The 24675-nt window shown below is 40.7% G+C and overlaps 1 protein-coding gene across 3 annotated transcripts in view; it reads left to right on the forward strand.

Moving 5' to 3' along the window:
* Positions 1–2360: 2360 nt before the first annotated feature.
* JPH1 (junctophilin 1) overlaps positions 2361–24675 on the forward strand; it is an 85840-nt gene continuing 63525 nt past the window's right edge. For all 3 annotated transcript variants that reach the window (XM_030482748.1, XM_030482764.1, XM_030482756.1), the window contains exons 1-2: positions 2361–3090; positions 9745–10501. In XM_030482748.1, coding sequence (XP_030338608.1) covers positions 2712–3090; positions 9745–10501 — 1136 coding nt within the window. In that variant the 5' untranslated portion in view covers positions 2361–2711. The remainder of the gene's footprint in view (positions 3091–9744; positions 10502–24675) is intronic.

The raw sequence follows: 24675 nt of genomic DNA on the forward strand, positions 1-24675 counted from the left end.
GACCTTGTACTTTCTGAATGTTACATGTACCAAAGACTTCAGAAAGGAACTCCAGTAAGGTAGGTTAAAAAAATAGTAGAAGCAATTACATTTATTTTGGACAAAACAGGTAAATTTGTTTATCTATCTATAACTGCTTATTTCCTGCATCTATGGAAGTTTAGAACAATTTTTAACTTGGTACTGGGTGGAAGCATCCAAGGAAACAAAAATCTCTGGATCTAAGGTATTTAAGACATACATGCTGCACAGTGCATATATATGATCATTACACCTACCCCCGGCCAGAAGCAAACACAAAGTGGCATGAACTAAAGTTGAGGCTTGTCAGTGCAACATCTGTCAGTAAAAATGATAAAAATAAAAAATCTACCACCTCATCAGCAATGAGACACTTCGGGGTTCTTACATCATCAAGACCTGGCTGACTGATGCTAAGAGTTCTCTGCAAAGCACTTCTCCTATCTATCAAAATTTATCCCTTCAATTACTAGTTTTATTGCATACTCATCAGCTATAGGTATGCTGGCTTCCAACAGGTAGTTCCCCGCACCCATATAAACCATTTCACTTGTCTGAAATTCTGTTAAAACATGACAGGGCTTTACCTTGTGCCAGAGGAAAGAAAACAGAAAGGAGAGCTTGATAGAGTGAAAATAGTATGCTCCTCAAAGCACACATGCCATCACCACTACTGTTCCAAATCTTTTTCTTGACTAAGAAATGCAAGATGTGTGAGGGATAAAACCTGATGAGCTCAAGAAATACTCGGAGGATACCGAACCATGTCTTCTTCATCAATCCCACCTCCTGCAACCTGTTCAGACTTCGCCACCATGCTCGATAATGGCTTTCCACAAAGGCTCACACTGCAATGAAGGTCTCAGTCCTTAACTTCAGCAGGCTGTATAGCCTTGCTCAGGGACACACAAAAAACTGCATAATGTCTGTGCTACATTGTCTGGTTTTCTACACTACAAAAATATAGAACAAAACTCCCAGGGCACAAAGGGGCATTGAAAGCTTCTCCATCTTCTCAGGGACAAGGCACTAGTCTTCCATCTTGTCTTTTTCTCTTTGTATGTGTGTGTCTCCAAATGGGTGCACGTTCTACCTACGCATATTCAAGCAGATCTAGAGATCCCTAAGCTCCTTCTGGGAACAGAAGCAAGGCTTTGTAGCACGCGCTTCGTCTGATGAGAGAGGAGCCAAAGGGGCATGTATCACTTGTGGTGCTCAACTCCCTCCTGGAAAGGGCAGAGGTAGTTTGGCACTGAACTATGTGAGTGTGGCATAAAAATGTACACAGAGCAGTGTCTTGGGAAGCACAAAGCTTGGAAACTTATCCAAGTTAAACGGGTACATTCAGCATGTGCAACATTTTAATTCCGTTTAGGTTTAAGTCAAAATTGCTTATAACCGGGCTGAATTTGGCACAAATGTCTGAAGCTTAACCATTTCAACTTCTAATAGTTTGTGTTCAAAACTTTAATTTTCAATCAAGTTTCTGGTTTTACTCACTGCTACTAACATAGCCATTGCAATTTCCCCACTTTTCCAAATTATTTGTGTTCAGACAGTACCACTCCCCTGATTAATAAGTATGATTCATGCTTTTAACAGAATCCCCATTGAAGAGGAACATTTTCTTTCAGATTTTCTTCCAGTCCTGGTCTGTAGCTGTGAAAGAACAAAAAGCCATGTGTCAACAGCTTCCAATCCCTTCTCCGCTACTTTCTCTGCTGTTTCTACGCTTCCATGTTTCTTGCGTCATTTGCCCTTATATTTTTATCTGATTATCAAATATCTGGCAACGGAGTGCTTGGCAGGATTTAGAACCATTCAGTCACCGATGGGCCACAGGGGCTGAAGGCATAATGGGAGATTCCTCACCAAGTTCCCATCAGCGATGTCCTTGGAAGGCCTTGTCGATGCCACTCACGTGCCTTGTGCCCTGTGGAACTGCTGCCTCTTTGCCCCGTCAGGACTGTGGGCTCTGTATGTGGTTTGGAATAGGGACAAAGCACAGCTCGGCCATGCTGTTCAGCATAAAACTAGTCTTAAAGCTCAGAGGAAGTAAAAATAAGGAATAAAATCAAACATCAGCGGCACCACTTGAAGGCACTTTTTGCCTACTTGTTGCACGCTCCAACAGGTGCGGCAGGAGCCTGCTCGGGAACCCGAGGGACGGGCAAGGGGCGCGTAAAGCCAGGCAGGGTAGTCGGCGCCCGGGTCTTGCAAGCCCCCCGGCCTTGCCCCGCCCCAAGAGTCCCGGAGGAGGGGGGGCACCTTTCCCCGGGAGGGGCGGGCAGAGGCAGAGCTGCCCCCGAGGCAGCCGCCCTCGCCCCATAGCTCCCAGGGGACGAGCGCACGCCACCCTTAGCAGCGCGGCCAGCCCCTGGGGCGCGCACCTGCCCCGTCGCGGTGGCCCGGCCGGGCGGGGGCGGTGCCGGGCGGGGAGCGGAGCGGAGCGGAGCGGCGGGCGGGGAGGAGCGGGGGGCGGGCACCGCTCGCCGCCGCGGGGCTGCGGCTGGGCTGGGCGCGGGCGGGTGGCCGGCGGAGCGCTCGCAGTCGCGGGGAGCGGCGGGGAGGTCGGTCGGTCGGTCGGTCGGTCGGCGGGCGGGAAGGAAGGGAAGGCAGGACAGGGCAGGCAGGGAAGGGAAAGGCGGGCGGGAGGTGGCGGCGGCGCCGCGCTCGCCCCGCTGCCCTGGATGACGGGCGGCCGGTTCGACTTCGACGATGGCGGCACCTACTGCGGCGGCTGGGAGGACGGGAAAGCCCACGGGCATGGCATCTGCACCGGGCCCAAGGGGCAGGGCGAGTACGCCGGCTCCTGGTCCCACGGCTTCGAGGTGGCGGGCGGCTACACCTGGCCCAGCGGCAACACCTACCTGGGCTACTGGGCACAGGGCAAGCGCCACGGGCTGGGCGTGGAGACGAAGGGCAGGTGGATGTACCGCGGTGAGTGGTCCCACGGCTTCAAGGGGCGCTACGGGGTGCGACAGAGCCTCAGCACGCCGGCCCGCTACGAGGGCACCTGGAGCAACGGGCTGCAGGACGGATACGGCGTCGAGACCTACGGGGACGGAGGTGGGCGCCGGCGGGGGGCGCCCCGCGCGCGGTGGCGGCGCCGGGGGGCGGTGGGAGGGGACGTGAAGGGAAGGGGGCGCGCCTGCGTGAGCGCGCGCGCCGCGGGCAGGGCCCTTCCCCCCACCGGGCCGCCGCCTTCACCCCGGTCCCCCCTCAGCAGCGGCGGGATCTCTTCTCAGTCCCCTGGTCGGGCACCGCTACCCGCGGGCAGCCCGTTCCGCAGCGGACTCGCCTCACCTCACCTCGCCGCCCCAGAGGCCCTGCCGGCGGCCGCGGAGCGCCACAGGTGCCCGGCGCCCGCCCCGACCCGCTCCGCGAGGGGCTGCCCTGGAGCGGCCGCGCCGGGACGTACGGGCTGGTCGCTTTCTCCCGGCCAGCTGGTAGCAATCCGCATTAGGACCGCCTGCCGACAGCTTTCCTTTCGCCCTGCTGGGGCGGCCGCCGGGCTTCCTGCCCGCGATAGCCAGACCCGGGGCGGCAGTGCCTGTCTGCGGGAGAGCCGGGGAGCAAGCTGGCCACCTCCCTCTTTCCCTCCCTGCCTGCTTTTGCACCCCTTTCTTGTTGAAACGGCAAGAACTTACTAAGCGAGCCCTTGTGCCGTGTTACTTTCCTGGCAGGGGTAGCTTTATACGCTCAATACCTGTAAACAGGACGGTGAAGGTAAGTGAAGTGGATGCACAGCTTGTGTAAAATCAGTGAAACCTGAGTCCACCCTCATGCAATAACTCATGTTTTATCAAGTTATGGTACAGTTTTAGGCACGCTGCTCCATGTGCAAGAAGCATTGTGAAATTAATCGCACAGGCCTGCCTCTTCACACCCTTCACAGCAAGTGTTGGGAGGGCTGAGCTCCCGGTGCGCAGGACTGGGCAGCCTGCCCTCCCCCTCCAGTTGGGAGCAGCCAAGGAGTCAGGGTTCCCTAAGGACACTTAGCGCTGGAGCTTATTTGAGCGGGCAGTTACAGTTATTGTAACTCCCCTGTATCACGTTCTGCAGGACAAATAAGCCTGGTATTTCTGTAATTCATCCTTTGCTACTGTTATGTCATTGGCATCAGTGGAAGTGCCACCTGCAACTTCTGCAGAGTTGTTCTTCAGCTTGGTTTATGCCATTTTAACGGGAACAACTGCTCCCAGTTTTAGGTCTAGAGAGTTTTAAGGTGGTTTTTTTTTTACAGAAATGCTGCTCACTTCAGCTTTGGGCAACATGCTTAGGTAATGTGCAGTAAATAGAATTTACCAAAATCGGAGATAATGTTCACATGATGCAACTCAAGGACTAACCCATGTATCAGATCTCTTGATTGATGACGTTGATGGTTCCTTCAAGGAATTTTGTTAAGAGATTTACGGCCAAACTTTCAGGATCACGTCAGAGAATAGGTATTTCTGTATAAGCAGAGGAAGAGACATTTACAGTTGGGGTCTTTTTTTTTTTTTTTTTTTTTTCCAAAATACGAAACGTAGGTGGTTGTGTACGATTCATCTCCTTCAGGAAATGAAATGTACTGTGGGTTTTGTACTTTTTAATCCCCTGGTTTACACCTATTTGTAGTTGTCTGAAAATTGTTCCTTGGTGTGTAAAGTTCTGATGGTGAGAGACAGCAGAGATGTGTGTTTGGGGATTGAAAAACAAACAAAAACCAAAACAAAGCATGAAAGAGATCCGAATTTTAGTTTCACTTTCACCACACAATAGACTTTTCAGGTTTTCTTATATTTGTTTTGTCTACTAAATTACAAGCTGAAGAATAGCTGAATCTTTTTTTTTTTTTTTTCTTTACAGAAAAGTAAATTGCCATTCCAGTAAATCTTCCGGGAGTGATTTTCTCAAACTGAAGTTCCTTTTGTCTTTTTCTTTAGGCTTCTTGTGGAATTTTAAAAATCTCAATAATATTGATATTTGGAGATAAATTCGCCGAATTTTAGACTTAGAACCCACAAGAAATCCTTTGTCTGAAGCAGCAAATGAAGCATGCAGTTTACACTGTGAGATATTTAGTCCTGTGAACTGAACCCTGTTACCATGGCCCCAGTCTTTCACGTGTTGCAGTTCATGTGAACAGAGGGTGTGAAGTCTCATTGATTTTAATGAAAGTACTTATGAATGAAACAAAGCAGCACGTCGTAGATGTTTGCAGATGTGTTTTTGTTTTCATGCTCAGGTTAACAATAGCCGTATTTGTACACCAGTAGAGTGTATGAAGTGTTTTTACAAGGAAACCAGATTTACATACGTGTTTTTAAAATACTGTGAAATATTTGCAGGAAAGCTCTCCCCTTATTATGACTTGAGAATACCAGCATAGGGAAATAACTGTTTAGATGATGCCAATTGCCATTTTGTTTTCAGACTTGCTAAAATCCATGCACCTCTGCTGCTTTTCTTTGTTGTTGTTTTTTCTCCCCTATGTGGTGTTTTAAAATGTATTGGTGACATTAGGAGATGTAGTTGAGAGAGGAAAAAGGAATACAATCATTGACAGTGTTCCTCAGTGTTTCTGCACACAGCACTTTGCACAACATGAGTAATATATGTCATGCTGTGTTTAAATGCTTAAAATTGTCACCCAATCAAATCTCTGAGGAAAACACTGTGAATTATAAACCATGATCCTCCACTCATTGCATGTGATTATGCTGGGCCTTCAGGTCACTTGTCAGGTTGTTCCCTGTGGCAATCTGGACTTTTGTGCTGCCTCTAAACTGGATTTTGTTGAACCTGTGTGAATCTGCAAGCCTACCGGAGCATATTTTATGCAGGGAATAAGGCCTAATTTGAAATTTCAGTATGTGTAAATTACTTGGCAGTTTATGGTCTTGCCAACAATAGGAATAATGGACATCTTGCTGTAAGGTTGCGCACTGCCATGTCACAGTGGGAAGTCAGTGGCAAATGCATTCTAAGCAACAGTCATCAACAGTACGTATGTTTGTTGGTTTCTAAGTAGTCTTTCTAGCTGTATGCTTATTTAATATTTGAGTCTGAAAAGCACACAAAAATATTGGTCTAACAATGAGTTTGTTAAACCACAGAAGGTGTAAGTAAATTATAAGAGCAAGTGGAGTAGTTCAGTAGGTCCTCAGCCTCTCAGTTTTTTCACGGCGTAGTTTTAAATTTTAGCCACAAGTAGGCAATGACATTTACAGCTGTAAATTATACCGAGGGGTTTTTGGGAAGGATGGCACAGTGTAACTGAGGAGACAGGTTATGAAATTATACCTTACAGCAACTTGCCAACAGAAACAAAAGGAAAAACATATACTTTCTAATAGTTCCCAGGCTCAAGATATGAACTCCTTTTCAAGGGAAGCAATTGAACACCAGATGGATGATCAGTAGAAGTTGTGCCTGAGCGTTTCTTCAGTTAAAAAGGGCACCAAATTTAGCTTTTGGAAAATGAATGCTGAACAATGCTATTGTTTTATGGTAAAATACAATTTTAAATTAGCTTGGTGATTACAGTGTTAATTAAAATTTCACAGGTAACCCTTACAAGAACTGCTCTGAACAATCAGCTACAGTATAAGGTGAAGCAGGATATGGTGTGCTTGTTGATATCCGTATTTATATCTATATAGATAGGTAAATATTGCATATGTTTGTATCCTCATATATTGGAAAAGCTTATTTTAATCATGTTATATGTCATTTGCTGTAGTAGTTAATTATATTGTAATATTAACAAACCTACCTTGTTCATGTAAAGTGTCCTAAAATTTCTTTTTGTCAGAGAAGGTATTACAGTTGAGTCTGATAATCATCAGTCAAATTACTGTGTAAGTCTCTTGTGTCTGTGTTCTGGACACTGCCCTCTATAATTTTCCTTTAAAATGAAGGTTGAACAGTCAAGGAAAATGAGTCTGCTTTCTAGCACACTAGTGTCAGAAGCCTTTCCCTTAATGGATTTGTAATGACAGAAGAGAGAGTTGTTACCTGCAAGACTGCACAAAATTCTGACTAAATATCTTGGGTACTTTCTAAGGACCAATTCAGTATGAACCTTACATTTCCTCATTGACTATTTTCACTTTAAAAGAAGCTGGCATCGATTTTATTTCCTCAGTAGAAAGGAAAATCAGACAAGTAAATAGCGGCACATCAATTGTCCTTGTTTAAATGCCCTTATGGGCAGCAGTGACGACTTCCACTTCTTTCTACAGAGTAGTGAAAAATGCGAGTCTTAAATGAATTAATTGGTTTTGAGTTTTCCATTTTTATTAATTAAACCCAAATATTAGTAAGAAAAAAGGCTGCCCTTTTGTACTTTTATAAAATTCCATACTGAAATAAGTGGATTCTGCTTTGAGTCTGACATTCAAATAGCAACATGGAGAGCCGTAATTATGAGTTGCTACTCTAATGTGATTTTGTGGTATAATCAAAATTAGAATTAGATTCATTATTTTTAAATTAAATTAACTGGTGCAGAATGTTAGACAGATTGTTGTATGTAGCTGTAAGTATATGTGGTCAAATTCTTAGCTCCAGCATATCATTGCAGTACTAGGGGGATATCAGATATAATTATGGACAAAATGTAGTCATTTATGCTCATAAAATATTAATACATTTCTGGGAAATGTCTATGTAATAAAGAAAAATAACACAATGTGGCTGTACTTTTGCAGTATTTACAGAATACGTCATACCAGTGCTTTGTGCTTGTGTTCCTATTTGTTCTTCTCCATATGCTGAGGGGTTTTTTAAATAATCATGTTTCTAGATTCAGCACCCTTATAACCAGCGCAGCAGTAGGTATCCAGGAGACAGAGAATGAGAAAGAAACTAAGTTGTTTGTTTGTGTGAGCAGCCATCTGTTATAAAAAAACACCCTTCCACTTGGTAGAATTTTCTACTAACACAAAATAGTTATGTTGTGGAACCTATCTAGTTTGATGTAATAAAGAAAGCGGACTTGGCAAATTTAATTGCATGTTAACATTGAAATGTAACTTAGCAGAAGAGGTAATATAGTAAAGCAGTAATTGATAGATAATTGGCATGTACATGACTAAAATAGTATGCTTATACAAAGGAGATCAAATTTCAAAGCAAATGAAGCTTTGACCTAAATCTGAAACTGCAGGTATTTTACAAATATTTTCACAAAAATGAAGTCAAGCATTGAATTTGACATTTGATATTTAGTTCTCTGAAGAATAGTTTTTAATAGGTGCTCTAATTAAAGCAGATCAAAATCAAAGAAAGATATTTTGAAGATGCTTATTCATCCCTTTGTAAGAATATCCAGACTCAAAATAGCTTTTTTTTTTTTTTAATTAAATAAAAAAAAAGGGCAGAAGCACTAGGTGAGTGAGAGACTTCATTTTGAGAAGCTTAAAGCAGTTTAATGGGAATTAGAGTGAAATGACCTTAGAAAGCAAATTGTCTTGTATTTGTGGGGTTCCTGGCACCTTTCTTTGGCACCTCTGGTACAAACGGCTTTTGAAGACCAGGTAGAGTATGTATCCTGTCAAAATGAAAATGCCTTTCAAGAGTGTTCAAGGCCAGGTTGGATGAGGCTTTGTCTAGTGGAAGGCCTGGTCTAGTGGAAGGTGTCCCTGCCCATGGCAGGGGAGTTAGAATGAGATTAAGATCCCTTCCAACCCAAACCACTCTGTGATTCTATGAATACAAGTCTGCAGTAGTAATCTGATAATGCTGGATTTTGGTTCAAATGCAGCTTTGCATCAATATCATGACTTCTCATATCAAATACCATGTTGTTCTTTGTATTGGTCATTTACAAAATAGTTATGATTGCGACACTGAAATGTGCAACAGAATGCTGTGCAATATGCTGTTTCTTACATACTGCAAAACAAATGAAAGGGAAAAAAAGTGCTGAAGGATTCTTATTTCTGTTCTTTCTGTCACAACATGATGCAGAATACAGAGCCATTTTTATGAGACTGGGGATACCAAAAAGTGTTGATATAAAGAGTTCGTAAAGAGTAAGATGTACCAAGGTTTTGTTCTTCCACTCAAGTACATGCAAAACCTTTAAACTATTTAATTTTACAGTAGAGGTTTATAGCAGTGAATCCAGAGGCCCATCTCAAGACAAGGCAATTTAGTGCATTGTGAAATATGTCATGACAAGGAGAGGGCTGTAGTCACCTTAAACCCAGAATAGCAGGACTTTTGCTACTCCTCCTTGCTCTTTCTGTGAGCAGCTGGAGGCAAGAGCCATGAGTGTCCTGCTCCCTCCCTCTCCTCCATCATGTCTTCCTCTCCAGCTGACCATATATAATATAGTTCTGCTTCTGCTGACTGCCTCATCTGACACCTTAAAAAACCTTAAAAAGTAGTGAGGGAGTCCTGCTTTAGAAGTTATCTTGATCCCTCCCCCCCCCCTCCCCCCCCGCTGGACAGATCTATTAAAAAAATGGTTGTGATGATAGCTACTGTATCTTAGTTACCAAAATAAATTACTTCAGCTGGGAAAATGAGGATTTGTTAGGCAGAAAAATAACTTATAAGAAAAATAACAGAAGTGGTTTATCTACTGTGTCATGTGCTGTGATTTTTCTGCATTTCTTTGTAGCAAAACCAGAGCTGACAACATAGCATTGCCTGTAGCGTACTGGATGTAGAGTGCGAGGTCTTCTACAGCTTCCTAAATTTAATTTCTCCTTATTACTTTAAAAGGTACATACCAGGGGCAATGGACAGGAGGGATGCGACATGGCTATGGTGTACGTCAGAGTGTACCCTATGGCATGGCAACTGTGATCCGTTCACCCCTCCGAACATCTCTTGCTTCACTTCGAAGTGAGCAGAGCAACGGCACTGTTCTGCATGATGCCACTTCAGACAGTCCAGCTGGAACAAGAGGAGGTTTTGTGCTCAATTTCCACAGTGATGCAGAGGCAATGGGCATTAAGAAAAAAGGAGGCTTATTCAGAAGAGGATCCCTTCTTGGTAGTATAAAACTTAGAAAATCTGAATCTAGGTCATCGATATCTAGCAAACGGAGCTCTGTCAGGAGTGATGCTGCTATGAGCAGAATTAGTTCTAGTGATGCCAACTCTACAATTAGTTTTGGAGATGGTGACTGTGATTATTCCCCTATGGAAGACCATGTTGATGCCACCACTACAGAAACCTATATGGGTGAATGGAAGAATGACAAGCGCAGTGGTTTTGGTATTAGTGAGCGTTCAAATGGTATGAAATACGAAGGAGAATGGCTAAATAACAGGAGGCATGGATATGGATGTACCATGTTTCCAGATGGCACCAAAGAAGAGGGAAAATACAAAAATAATGTTTTAGTCCGTGGAATAAGAAAGCAACTTATACCAATACGAAACACAAAAACTAGAGAAAAGGTGGATAGAGCAATAGAGGGTGCACAGCGAGCAGCTGCCATGGCAAGAACCAAAGTGGAAATTGCAACTTCAAGGTATGTTATCACAAAGTATATTTGTTCATTGCTGAATTTTCAGAAACAAAAATGTATTACAGTATGTGAGCTCTTATTGTTGACAAAAGACTCAAAAGTGCAAGGGTGTAAATATGTTTAGTGAATATTTGCTCACTTTTCAGTTTCACATGTGTAACTCCATTGACTTTAGTGGCATTACACATATGAAACGTAGAGCTCCCATTTATTTGAGCAGAGATGTTTGTATGTGTTCCATAATATACTGTAAAAGTAAATTTCCATTCTCATACATTTCTGCTTTCACTCGAGAGCTGCTGCATTATGCCTTTAAACCTGTTTGGAAAATAAAACTAGGGAGCATATATAGAGAATGATTTGGGGAATGTGAGGTGAAGATTAATATTTTCCCATAAACATGCTTCAGTTACACATACTGTGTTGATTTCTTGTGTAGCATCTGAGGCGCACTGAAGTTTCACATTTGACATTGAGCATCTTAGGATGTCGTCTGTTTATCTGAGAGACTGTGGTATGAACAGTATAGGAATAATGGTTGAGGCTTTTGTGCTTAGAGGCTGCAGATTTGGTTGCCAGGGCAGTATCTATCGAAAGAGTTCTGTATGAGGACTCTCTTTTTGAAGCATGCCTCTCCTGCAGCCTGAATTCATCTGGATCTTATGACCACCACTTTAAACCATGGTGGTCATCTCTGCCCTTCCCTCCGCCCCCCCAGTCCTGTCAAGTGTTTGAGATGGGAGAAGTGTTAATGGGTATTAGTAATGGGGGGAAAAAATGTCATTTTCACTTTTAACTCCTAACCAGCAACCAAGCAAAGTTGTCTGAAATGGAATTGTTACGAATTTAATAGGTTTTATTATTAAGTCTGAGAGCTCTTTAAGAAGCTATTTAATTTTTAATGCCTTCCAATAAATTTCTGTAGCAGTTTCTCTGTTGCTGGTTTTAGTTTGTTTCCTCAGGCAGGCTTTTCCGGAAATATGCTGTGGACCAAAAAAAGAGCCAAGAAATGTGCATGAAAGAAAATCTTCATGCTATTTTAGAAGGGAGATGTCACATTACACTTAGAGCTGGACAACTGATTCCTGATTTAGTGTGGTCACTGGTGTGACTATCCTTTTTTTCACAGTCATAAAGAATACAGAATAGACTGAAAACTGTGTAAGTGGAAAAGCTTGCATACATGGATAGCTTATGGTGAAAAGTAGTCAAGACACAGACATCAAGAATTTAGCATACTGTTAGGGAAGCCTTCTGAGCACTGGTCACCTAAGTAACTAGTGAGTAACATATACTCAATTACTTCTATAAATATATGGAAGGCAGTACATGACAGCATACCATATTAGCAAAGCACATCAGTAATAGTTAACTTTAAGGAATTACTGGATTCCATTCATGTCCTGTCAGTGCATAGTAAGCCCTAGTTATGACAAAACTGAGGTTGTGGGATGTGTGGAGCAGGAGAGTCGCCACCATGAGTCCATATAAAGCTGTCAAAAAGCTGTAGTCTGAGACCCTGAAACTGAGGTTACAAGGCACGATGTCTGTGCTTCCCCTTTAAGAAGCGATATGTCTCCAAGATGTTGTTTGCTGTTCCTTCCCTTCGATTTTAGGTGAAGGACAGAGTTCAAATTGCTTCTTTCGGAACAGTCCATGAAAACAAGGTTTATTTCTTGAAAAGATGTTTTGAAAGTGCAGCTACAGAAGGCATCAGTTGTAGTGCAGCTGTGACCATGGGCTATTCCTAAGGTTTTTCAACTGAGAATTTCTCTGAAGCAGTCCCCTGGACTGTATGAATAGCAAGATTGCAGATTCAGGTTTCCACTCTTTACTAGGATTTGCGCTACAGTACTGGCAGTGAGTCAGAGGCAGAGACCTGACACCTAGTCAGGCAACATCAGGCATAAAGACTGTATTAACTTCATTTCTGAGTGTTGGCCAGTAAGGATGATACAACCCTTTCCATCCCTTGAGTGTTCACAATTGCCTTTAGTATCAAGGAGTAGGAGCAAGGCCATGGCATTATGTGAACTAAGGGACTGTCATACTGGCAGTCTGTAGCACTGACTGAGAGCCAGATCATCTGTAATAGATTCTAAAAGAGCATTGAGGAAGAAACTTCCAGGTCGAACAGTTGCTAAATTCTAGGCTGAGTGGGTTGATACAGTTTCAGGATGAAAGAACTTGCTTCTGTCCCACTGCAACTTGAGGACCAGTATTGCTTTTTTTACCAAACTAATGTATTAATATGTCCTGGTTTTGGCTTGGATAGAGTTAATTTTCTTCCTAGTAGCTGGTACGGTGCTGTTATTTGGATGTAGTATGAGAATAATGTTGATAACACAGCGATGTTTTTAGTGGTTGCTAAGTAGTGCTGACCCTGATCAAGGTCTTTTCAGCTTCTCTTGCCCTGCCAGTGAGAAGGCTGGAGGAGCACAGGAGGTTGAGAGGGGACACAGCTGGGACAGCTAACCCAAACTGGCCAATGGGATGTTCCATACCATATAGTGTCATGCTCAGTATGAACTTGGGAACTGGGGGGGAGTTGGCCAGGGAGGGCTGATGGCTGCTTGGGGCCGGGCTGGGCATCTCAGTCAGTGGTGGTGAGCAATTGTCCCTCACTTGGGTTTTTTTTTTTCTTTTTCTCTTATTGTTATCTCCCTTTTCATTACAATTAGTATTATTAGTGTTATGTTTTACTTTATTTCAATTATTAAACTGTTCTTATCTCAACCCATGTGTTTTACCTTTTTCCAGTTCTCCTTCCCATCCGACTTGAGGGGGAGGGGAGCAAGCGAGCAGCTGCATGGTACTTGGTTCTGGCTGGGGTTAAACCATGGCATAATAATATATTAATTCTTCCAACAGTAGCACTCCTGCAATGTCTTAGATGAATGTGAAGACAAGCAGTCTTGTCTGTTTCCTAACGATCACTACTAGACAGAAAAGCCTAGGAGGAGTGCATTTTTTCATTTCTCTAATGTGTAGTACAAAGGTGGTTCTGCCCATGTGGCATAACCTCACTTGGGCACACTGGCCTGTAAAACCTTCTGTGTTTCAGACTTGGCAGATGTTAGCAGCAATGCGTGCTCACTCTAGAGTTCCATTCCATTAGTGGAAGAATGCTCTACATAAACCTTTTCTCACCCCAAAAAACACTGAATGTCCAGGTTTCCATCCTAAAGAGCTAGAAAACCTGTTTCTCAGACAGATACCTTCCTTTTCAGTGCAGCTTTGGGTTGTATGCTGTTCTTCCTGCATTGTTTATTCCCAAAATTTTTGCTCAGCCAAATGAAACCAGACCATACTCCTCTTCATAGCTCCCTGCTAGTCATGACAAGTTTGGCTGGTAGTTTGACCTGTGACAGATGTCCACACAGTCGTCAACAAGACCAACCACTGTTTTGCCTTATATTCCCGATGTCTTTTTATGTTTAAAAGTCCTTCTTAATAAGCTGTGTAGTCTTCCTTTATCTAAAATGGCAGTCAGGTGTACAAAGAAAAATCTGAGGTAAATAGTGCTTCTCTGAACCTGCATTTACATTGCTTTCCTGACTCGTTAGGGTTTTGAGGCATTTTTACTGAGGTGTTCTAGATACAATAGCATTTTTCAAAAGATACCAGGTTACAAAGTTGGGTGACATATAGAAAGCTGCTGTATCAGGGAAATAGCTACCAGCCTCTGCGACACAGATCTGTATCCAAAACAGACTATAAATTTGTAATGAATAAAAATGATAATGCAGCTTAACAGTCTTGATTGTTTATTATAGTTCTACTAGTTACATGTAATACAAAATATTAAGGCACAAATATAAAAATCCCAGAATGATGAATTTCAGAAGTATGTTCAACATTTTACCCTTTAAAATATTAAAAGCTTTTTTTTTTTTTTTTAAGTCATTATTATAGACAGTAATCAGTTCAAATTCATCTTTAACCCATTTTTGCCAAAAGCGGTCTGGTTTGCTCTATGGACGGGTTTTGGGTCTTGGTGTCTAAAAGGAAAAGCTGTTGTCCAGAATTTTTTAATAAGTTCTTTCCTATGTTTTTTCAAGCACCTGTAAAATGGTTCAAGTTCTAGAAGATGTACATTTGGAAGAGCCTTTTGGAAGATGTTAAAAAGCCCCAAATGTCCACTCAACCAGAAGTCAAATAGAAACTTCTTTTGAGTATATCAGCTGATTCTCAGTGCAGGGATTCTGAACTTCCTTTTCATTGCTGTCATGTGTTTCATTCAAAGAAGATATCCCTCTGCTGTTCAATATGAACTGGAATTATATTAGAGTACTTCTTTCCTGGTATGAAAGTCACTTAAGTTCTCATTAGAGGAGCTATTTAGTGTATTATATTAACTTTGCCTTCATCAATACTTACAATAGTATAAACTGTAATGGTTTTTGGAATTAATTTTCAGAGTCTGAACTAAACTTACCTTCTAATACCCAGTGTCAGTGTGTGTTCTTAAGTGTATCAGTCCCGTAAAGTAAACATGTAACACTGGAAGCAGAAGGAAAGGTATTTGTTTACATACAATCCTTCGGGTACCAGATACTTTCTAAAAAAGCCAGTATTATGGGTTCAGAATTGAGCTCTCAGAGCCAGGCCTTTTCTTTTTTTTTTTTTTTTCCCCTCCCTTCAGGTTTTATCTTGGTAATGCTCAACATGAAACTCTTCTTTAAGTGTTGACTCTCTGAGGAAAAAAAATTTGCAGGGACAGAGAGGGACAAGATAAAAGTACAGTAAGAAATATGAATCAGAAGATAGCGTGTGGAGGAAAAGGGAGAAAGAAATCAAAAGGAAAAATGTTTCCTTGTAGGTATTTTTGTTACACTCCATTGGTCTTTCAGGTCATAAGCAGGTTAAAGAATTGTATCTTCTTGTTTATTCTCTTTTCTACAGAAGCTAAATAGTTTTAATTAAAGTTCTGAGTGAGTTTTAAGTAAGGTGTGCTGTCATAATATGCTGTGAGAACTGTTGACCACCTTAAAAGCAGTATTGTAATGGGTTTTCATTACATGAGTGCCTGAGGTTTGGTGGAAGATAAGGGCGCCTTTGTGTTAGGCACTGCACAAACAAATGACCCTGTTTAGAGACCTTGAAGCCTGGGAAAGTGGCAGTGCCCAACAAACAGAAACTGTCAGAAGACTGTGGAAGGACCCGAGATCAAGATAACTGTAAAATTAATATCTTGCAGCTAATAACACAGAGCAGTTCCTCCTTGTTAATTAGCTGTCTGTGTTCAGATAGCAGTGCCTAGCAAGCCTCTAGTTGGGAAGACCTTGTAAGGGGAGCTCTGAAGGGGGTTTAACTGGTGTCTTTTCTGCAGCGATTTCTTTTTCAGAGTAGCTTTTTTAGACAGCTCAGTTTTATTTTTAACATGTTTGTGTCCAAGTCCACGGATGCTATGGCCTTTACTTTTTAATAGAAACTACCACAACTCTGGTTGCGATCCCATGTCGTGAGCAGCCTGCTTTGTTCTGAGCCTTGAGTTGGTGGCGCCGCGTGAGAAGACAGGTGGAAGGAGGATTGATGTGGTAGCAGACACCCCATATCACAATTTTGATTTTGCTTGGGCGTGAGTCCACTGCCACGGCCTGGAATTCCTTGTGTCCCTGCTCTCCCTTGCTGTCATAGCAGCCTCCTGGAGCCAGTATCTGGCTTGTGTGGTATTTGATGCTGGAGATCATAGAATCATAGAATGGTTAAGGTTGGAAAGGACCTTAAGATCACCTAGTTCCAACTGCCTGGGACACCTCCCACTAGACCAGGTTGGTTAACACCCCATCCAACCTGACCTTGAATGCTTACAGGGGTGGAGCATTCACAACTTCTTTGGGCAACCTGTGCCAGTGCTTCACTACTTTCACAGTAAAGAACTTCTTCCTTATCCTGAGCCCTGGCCTGGCACTGCCCCAGCCTGGGCCTGGGCACTTAGTGTTGGCTTCAAGTCACTGGGCAGCACCTGCTTCTTAACAGTGCAGCTCAGTTGTCCGCCCCTGGGCACTGGTGTTCACTGTACAATGGTTAAATAAGAAACCAGTGCTTATATATTTTCATAACCTTAATTCAGGGTAAGTTTCTGTATGCCATGCTGCATGTGGTGGGTTTATGTGAAGTGTGTGGAGCTGTCAGGAAGGAGTACTAAATGGTTTAGTAGCCAGTTCCTTCATTGTGCTCATTGCCATGTCATTGGCTTATGTGACCAGTGCTCTCAGCTTGACCTGAACAAACTGTGATTTCTAGGGAGAGCTGGAATTATATGCATGTGGTAGTATAGTTTCTGTCCACACTAGATGGTAGCTGCCAATCATTCCAAATGGCACTGAATGTGCACCACACAGCTTTCCATGATCAATTTAGCTGACTCTACCAATCTCACTTAAGAAACTGAACTGGACACTTGCAAGACTGGTGCCTCACACATCTTTGAGATGCTGTGCTTATTATAGCTGAAATATGAACATTGTGTTTAGGAATAGGATCCAACGAATACCAAAGGTATTTATATAAGACTGTTTGCTTTAGTACAAAGAACTGCCTTAGGTTCAAAACAAAATCAGTTTTAATCATTTTACTGCATGGTCTATTTGAAAATAACAAACATAATGCTGTGATGAAACTTAATTTTAAGTCTTAAGCTACTATGGATAGTAACTTTAACATTAATTCTGAATTCTTTAGAGGAAAGCATATGTTCCTTGAATCCTGTGGGAGTTATTGCACTAACTTCAGTGGGGTGCATTTTCACTCAGATTTGACAAACAACTTGTTGGTAAAAGAATATAATCTCGGACTGCTCCTCTGTTATTTGCTGGGGAATGAGTAATACATCTGTTTGGAATATACAAATCATACGAACATCACTACACAGATTTTATTTCTTTTCTTAGTATTTAATGCAGTAAGATTACATGGCTGAATATACGCAGAATTACTCCTGTACTATCTCTCAGCTGGAAATTTTAGAAAGCCTCAAGTATTTCACTTTTTGATTGAATTACCTATATCCAAATACAGCCAGAAGTCTGAATAGAGATATATTAAGGAGAAAAAAAAAAGCAGTTCTGGAGTGTAGCCAGTCTTAATTTGTGTTTGCACTAGACACAGAATTGTTACCCTAGCATTGCTTTTCTAACATGTTTAAATTCAGGAGATTGCTAATACAAGATTAAAAATATTCTCTGCTTTCAAAATGTAAATGAACCAACAATGCACCACTGTTTTTAAAACAACCATCTAAGAAAGCCTTTTTTTAATATACAGACCTTTTTGAAATGTTTCTTTAATGAGATGGGTAAGGATTTTTTGCCCAGTTTCCATAATACTTAATTTAGGGGCTGAAAGTCTTTACAGTGGCAGCCCAGCAAATATATGTGAAAACACTAATGCTTTTTTTTGATGATGCTGAGATGCACTAGCAAAAGACTAATACTTTGTTTTGCAGACAAAGAAGACGAGCTGTTACACAGATTCTTGCCTTAGTTTTTACACAGCATCTCAGTTTTGATCTGTATTACAATTGCTCGAAAGCTAAGCCTGAAACAGCATCTGTCTCTACTGACTTTCAGGAGAGTTTCTATGACGGAAATAAATGTCTGTTTAAAAAACAAACTCTGGGTTGTTTGTACCAGTTAGTTTCATATGAACCATAGTGTAAAGCCATTAGACTTATGTTATTAATTGCTATAAAACCAAAAAGATACTTTATATTTGTTCTGTATTTAGTACAATTACATACATAGGGCTAGTAGTACTAGTCAGAGCTTGGGTAGTTTACTTGATGCTTTGCTTAAAGACTAAACCAATTAATACAGAACCTTCCCAGCTTCTTTCTTCAAAGAGATAAGAAAACCTGCTGTCATTTAATTCTAACATTGTCGATGGGTATTCTACAGAATAGGATGTTTTTCAGTGAACAGCTACAGCAGGAAAAATAGTAATTTAAATGATGTAGTTATTGCCCCCTACATTAATCTGCTTGTGTATTTCCCAAATAATAATAGATTACTCATTGAACTACATGAGTTTTCGGAAAATTAATGCTGTTTGTTTGAATACTAATTGATCAGTGATACATGTTATGACTTCTGTTCATTTTTCTGGCAGTTAATACATTTGTCTATTTTATACATCTAATAGACATTGGTACATATTTTCATACACTGACTAGCTTTTATTTGCCTGCCTCACTATGATTTCCTCTTTTATTACTGCTCTGGTTGTACTTTGTTCTACAGTCCTCTGCTCTCATTGTCTGGGGAGGCAGAGGCACAGTCTTTTTGTGGCTAGTGTCCAAGAGTAAATTTCTCCTCATAAGCTTGGCTCCCCTCAAGCCCATGTAAATGTTTAACATCTGAAACAACCTCTTGATTATTCTTGTCCTTTTTAGATGTTTTCCCAGTTCTATTATATAGATGTGTTCTCCCAAGAGCTCATTCCTGAGGTGTCTTGGTTTCACCTCAAGGACATTCTATTTAATAATAAAACATGGCAGGGGGGTTGGAACTAGATGATCTTAAGATCTTTTCCAACCCTGACTATTACATGATTCTATTTATGAAGTTAGGGTTGTTCTGTCTTGCACATCACTCACTTAAATTGAACTTCAGTTGGTATTTAAGAGTGAACAGTGAGTTTTCTGCACCTCTTCTTTGCAGTTGCCCTTGGACTTTTGTTCTGTAACACTGATAATCACAAGTTCTGCTGCTCAGCTCTTCACACCTTTTCCCAACCAACCAACATTTGTGAACATCATGGGTTCTCAGTCCTGAGTCCTCTTGGTATCCAGTGGTGAGCCTTCTTGGTTGGGAAAAATAATCATTTAATTTATCCCCTTATGTTCTGTTTCTTTTCCAACACAAACAATTCTGTGATTCTATAACCAGAAGAGTGTGAGTCAACAGTTGTTGGTGTCCTCAACATAAGAAGGACATGGAGCTGTTAGAGCAAGTCCAGAGGAGGGCCATGAAGATGGTAAGGGGGCTCGAGCACCTCCCATATGAAGACAGGCTGAGAGAGTTGGGGCTGTTCAGCCTGGAGAAGAGAAGGCTGCATGGAGACCTCAGAGCAGCCTTCCAGTATCTGAAGGGGACCTACGAGGATGCTGGAGAGGGACTCTTCACAAGGGACTGTAGTAATAGGACAAGGTTTCAAACTTGGGTTCAAACTTAAACAGAGGAAGTTTAGATTAGATATAAGGAAGAAGTTCTTTACAGTGAGGGTGGTGAAGCACTGGAATGGGTCGCCCAAGGAAGTTGTGAACGCTCCATCCCTGGCAAAGTTTAAGGCCAGGTTGAACAGAGCCTTGGGTGACATGGTCTAGTGAAAGGTGTCCCTGCCCATGGCAGGGGGGTTGGAACTAGATGATCTTAAGGCCCTTCCTTTCCAACCCAAACCATTTTATGATTCTATAATTCTATTATAAGTTCATCAAGGTGTTTGTGCTAAATTTGATTTGCTGTTTTCTTCAATTTTTAGTTGATCAGACTATGCTCTCAGTGGCTTTTAACAGTTCACTTATAAGTTCTGACTTTGAAATGTAATGGATATTTTATTTGAATTCATCTACTCCTTGCACTTACAGTGATAAAATAGTTGTGAAAGTGGTCTTGAGGTCTGTATAATAGTTAAGTTGCGAGTTAACTGCTGACAGATGTAGTCACTTCATTACATGATGAACTTTGGCCATGGACCTTAATGGTGAGGAGACAGTATGAAGGCTGATGTCTCTTTCAAGCATCTCAGAATGCAGTACAAGTACAGGTAGGTAAACCAACAGAAATCTCTGATGCTTTGTTGCACACCTAGATTTTTGCTGCTTCCAGGAAGGATAAAGCCAGACTGGAATCCTCTCGATAGAGAATACTATTAAATTCTGGACCAGTATAAAAAAATTCCTCAGGAATGTTGAATTGTGCACTGGTGTTTGAGTGGGGGTCGTACAAGCATTGGTCTGGCAAAACCTTCCACATGGCAAAAGTCCTTCCATTTATTTGCTATTTCACAACATATTTAATCAGCTGTTATTACTAACATGGGCGTTTTTGGTTGACAGTTCTAAAATCATCCTGACTGAGTCTTCATAGGCCAATCTGAGAAGTCAGCTTCAACTGTCTTCAGAAACCTTGCTTGCTTGTTGAAGGTCCCTAACAATTTGAAGAATTTTGCTCTACTTTCAGTATATGTAATCTGATACTTGAAAAGATGCTTTTCTCTGAACAAGAGAATGAATTGCCAGGACATGAAAATTCATATTTGAGTGGATGTATGTCCTAGCACTGCTTAATCCATTCAAGAAAATAGTTCTGGTTTTGCATAGAAATTCACTTTGCAGAATTACAGTGACAGTTTCCTCTTGGATTATCTGCTTTTATGCATTCATTGTTAAACTTAAAACCATTTGATATCATCTGTCTGACTGAAACCATTTAGTGTCTTTTCCTTAGCAAAACTAATTCGTATCTTTGAAATGTTCTGATCTTTTCCTCTTTTCTTTAGCACTGAATTGTCTCATTTTGCAAGTAAAAGTTCCAAGGGAGATGGAAATTGAACTTGCTTAGGTGCACGTCAGCTGAGGAAACAAACATTTTGTATGCAATTTTCACATTTCCATCTATTTATAAATGAAACTTGAAAGTAGATTAAATAAGACCTTTTAACAGTTAGGACTGCTGTAGTTTTTTTCAGATTATAGTGAGGAGTATTTTAACTCAAGTTATTTTTTTCAAGAATATTTACTGTTTAGAAAAATATTTTTGGTGTGTTTTGCTCCTATTCCCATTCTTCTTGGTTTAAATATGTTTTGTTCCTTTTAAGATTAATACCAAGTAGAATATAAGGGGAAATGAATGGCAAGATTCTGGTAATATCCCCAATAATAAACACTGTAAACCCACATTTTCTTAGTTTTCATAGTCATAGTTTTCTGTAAAATATTTTAGATATGATATCAAGTATTTATTACTTACTGTATTAAGCATTTAACATTAATGCAGCAACAGCACTGTAAAAAGGAGCTAAGAGAAAAAATGGAAGTCTTGAATCTTAGAGCTATCATAAAATTGTATTAGTATCTCTTCATGGTTGCTTTACTGTTGGTTCTCCAAAAAATACTGTGGGGTTTGGTTTGTGGTTTTTATTTGGTTGGTTGGTTGGTTGGTTTTGTTTTGGTTTGGTTTTTGTTGTGTTTGTTTGCTTGGTGGTGGCTTGTTTTTTTTTTTGGGGGGGGTGTTTAGAAAAATAAGCAGTTGCTTCACGATTCCCATGCAGCATAAACTTCATGTGCCATTCAGAAATTGCCTACACACTTAGTTTTCTATTTAATCGATTATCTTGAGGTGTCATCAACATGTTTTGCATTATGAGATTGCTGTTTGAAGCGGTTTTGTGAAAGTTTTCCTTCTTTGTTTTAGCTCTTGCATTCAATTATTTCTGAAGTGTCACCCATTCCCAATCACTGATAAGCCTTGCTTAAGAATGGATACCGTTAAGAATAAATCCAGAAACTTTTTTATTTTCTAGAAAATGTAAATTCCTTGTCAATATCCTCATGTTTTTGACCTTGTTATTGCTGTCAGCATAATGCATTTTCTTCTCTTGGAAAGAAATGCATTAGATGGATTAGCTAAGCACTAAAAATATCTTTACTTAACCACCAAATTATATAACCATCCGATTTCTGTTGGCTGCTGGTCTCATACTGTGGTGCGTTTTAGAAGTCTGCATTTCACAGCATATCAAGTGAAAAAAAGTTTTTGGTTTACATCAGATCCTCTTTCAGAATTTCTCTTTTTTTTTTTTTTTTTTTAAATATCATTTTGCATTCCACAGGTTGAAAGTAGGATTTACCGCAAGCTTCTGATAACTGTTGTCGCCTCAAAATTTGAAAATGCTGCTGCTTTTACACAAGACGTTCCTTCTTTTGTTTGGTCACTCTGGGGCAGTATGTGTGATACTTAATTTGGGTTTGTTGTTTGTTTTGGAAGGGGGGGTATTTTTTAATGAATAGTAATTTAGATCAGATCCACTGCTGAGAGCCTTGGTAATCTGAAATGAGTAATTCTTCTAGAAAGCTCTATACATATGCAAGAGAAGATCTGGTGACAATGGCTGGCTGTAGATCTGCGTGTCATCCTTTTTTCTGCATTTTTTGAGTCATTTGAAATAAAGGATTTTCTAGAGTTAATCTATGCAGAGGTCTCTGTAAGAGAGAACAAGAGGAAAATTGTTAATCTTCCCTTAGATTACTTAAATCTTTGTAATTTCAAGATCTTTCTCTAAATTTGTCTTAAAGATTTAAAGCGATTTCTCTCTCAGTACGCTACTGCAGTACTTGACTGTATAAATAGGAGTGGCAGTAAGTTGATGCTGTAACTCAAATTCTCTTTGCATTGGTGAATGAATCAAGGAAGAGGCTCAACTTAAATGTGTAGATAATGGACTGAAATGCTCATCAAAAATGTTTGTGATGAGGTAACTTTGTAGTCTGCTGGCTTTTATTTTTTTATGGCAAAAGTCTCATGTTGTATTGCAATGGAACTGTTGCCTCTGGTCAGGTTCCCTGTGATAGGGCTGCGAGATTTTGTTTTTTGTGAATGTGACAAGACAAGTTTGCTTATATCCTAAGGTCAACCAAGTGTCACCTTAGTCTGCAGTTACATCCTTTCCTGCTGTTTGTTTTTCTATTGTGTAGCTGTAATGAAAAAGAAAAAAAAGAATGCATGAAAAAAGGAAATGATGCCATCAGAGCAATCACTTTGCATGTAAGGGAAAAGACTACATATAATCATCTGGCTAAAGGGCATGAGAACATCCTGAAAGGTAGTTGGGCACCTTTTGTTGAAATACTCTTGATATATCCCATTAACTTGTTCAGTGTTGCTCAGAAAAAATGCCTATGGACAGAGGCACAATACTAGGCCTTTTTCCCTTTATTCAGTGCCAAAAAATGTGGTTATCATAGTAGATAGCATCATCTTATAGCCGGTGTTGTTTATATACTGTTTCTGGAGGAATATGTACACAAAGGGTTCAAACTTTCCTCAGCAAGCTTTTTTGTGCTTTCACCCATGATGTGCTTTACAAGTGAGTGGGAGAAGCCTACGCCTTTTTCAGACCCTTCTCAGGGTTCATCACTGCAGTTACGTGTCTTGTAGAGTATGAGAGCTGAAGTTGCTGTTTGTTTTTGATTGAACAACTTATTATTGCTCTTCTGTTTGCTCTCACTTCACTCTGCCTGGAATATTTGTCTCCATATGTTCCATCTCATCTTTTAAATTGTTCAGACTGTGGGGCCTCTTCGTTTTATATGTTTTAAATGACTGAAATGGTGGAACCTAGTCTACTTGTCATCGTGCAAGTGTTAGCAAAATATATGCACTAATCATAATGGGAGCAATGAGAAGATGATTTCCTGTGGGGTTTTTTTAGAACTCTGCTTTTTTGTCTAAATCCAAGAACATCATCTTCAAAAGCACTATGCTGGTAAGAATAAGCAAGTTTTTTTTATCTCTCTGTTTCTTTTCCCTGTGACTTACCAGGGAAGAAATTACACACTTCTAGTCTTCAAACATCGCTAGTTTTTTCTCAAAAGGAAATAACTCTGCACATGGATGTCGGTGTGTATGTGGTTGCCAAATGAGGTAGTCACTGATTTTTATAATAAAAAAACCTCCAAACCAACAAACTTAGAGCATTATGTTGAACCTAGTGAATAAAGTGGTGAGTTCAAGTGCAAGCATTTTAAAGTGGAAGACCTAAGTTCTTCAATAGCAAGAACAAGGAAAGATTGTCATGGTTCAGATTCTGGTATTCCTAAGGGAAAGCAGGAGAGTTTCAATAAAGGAGGATTCTAGGCATGCGTAGGAGTATATTAATATGAGAATTATTTTCTTATGAAATTGGTCTAAAAAATTAAAATCAGATGGAGAGAGTTTTGTGGAATTTTAATATGAAAATGCTCAAAGGCTCAAATTCTTCCATGTTATAACTTAAAATAACCTGCCCTTTCATGATCCTAAAGAGCACCTGTCCTGGGTTCAGCCACAGCACCAGCTTTAAGTATACTTTATTAATCCTACAGGTCAATTATATAAAAAATTATAATGAGACTATGGTAGTAATGTAAGGTGTTTGTTTTGATGCTTTTTATTGTGCTTTTCATTCTGAAGGAA

This window comes from Strigops habroptila, chromosome 1 (assembly GCF_004027225.2).
Source record: "Strigops habroptila isolate Jane chromosome 1, bStrHab1.2.pri, whole genome shotgun sequence".
NCBI lineage: Eukaryota > Metazoa > Chordata > Aves > Psittaciformes > Psittacidae > Strigops > Strigops habroptila.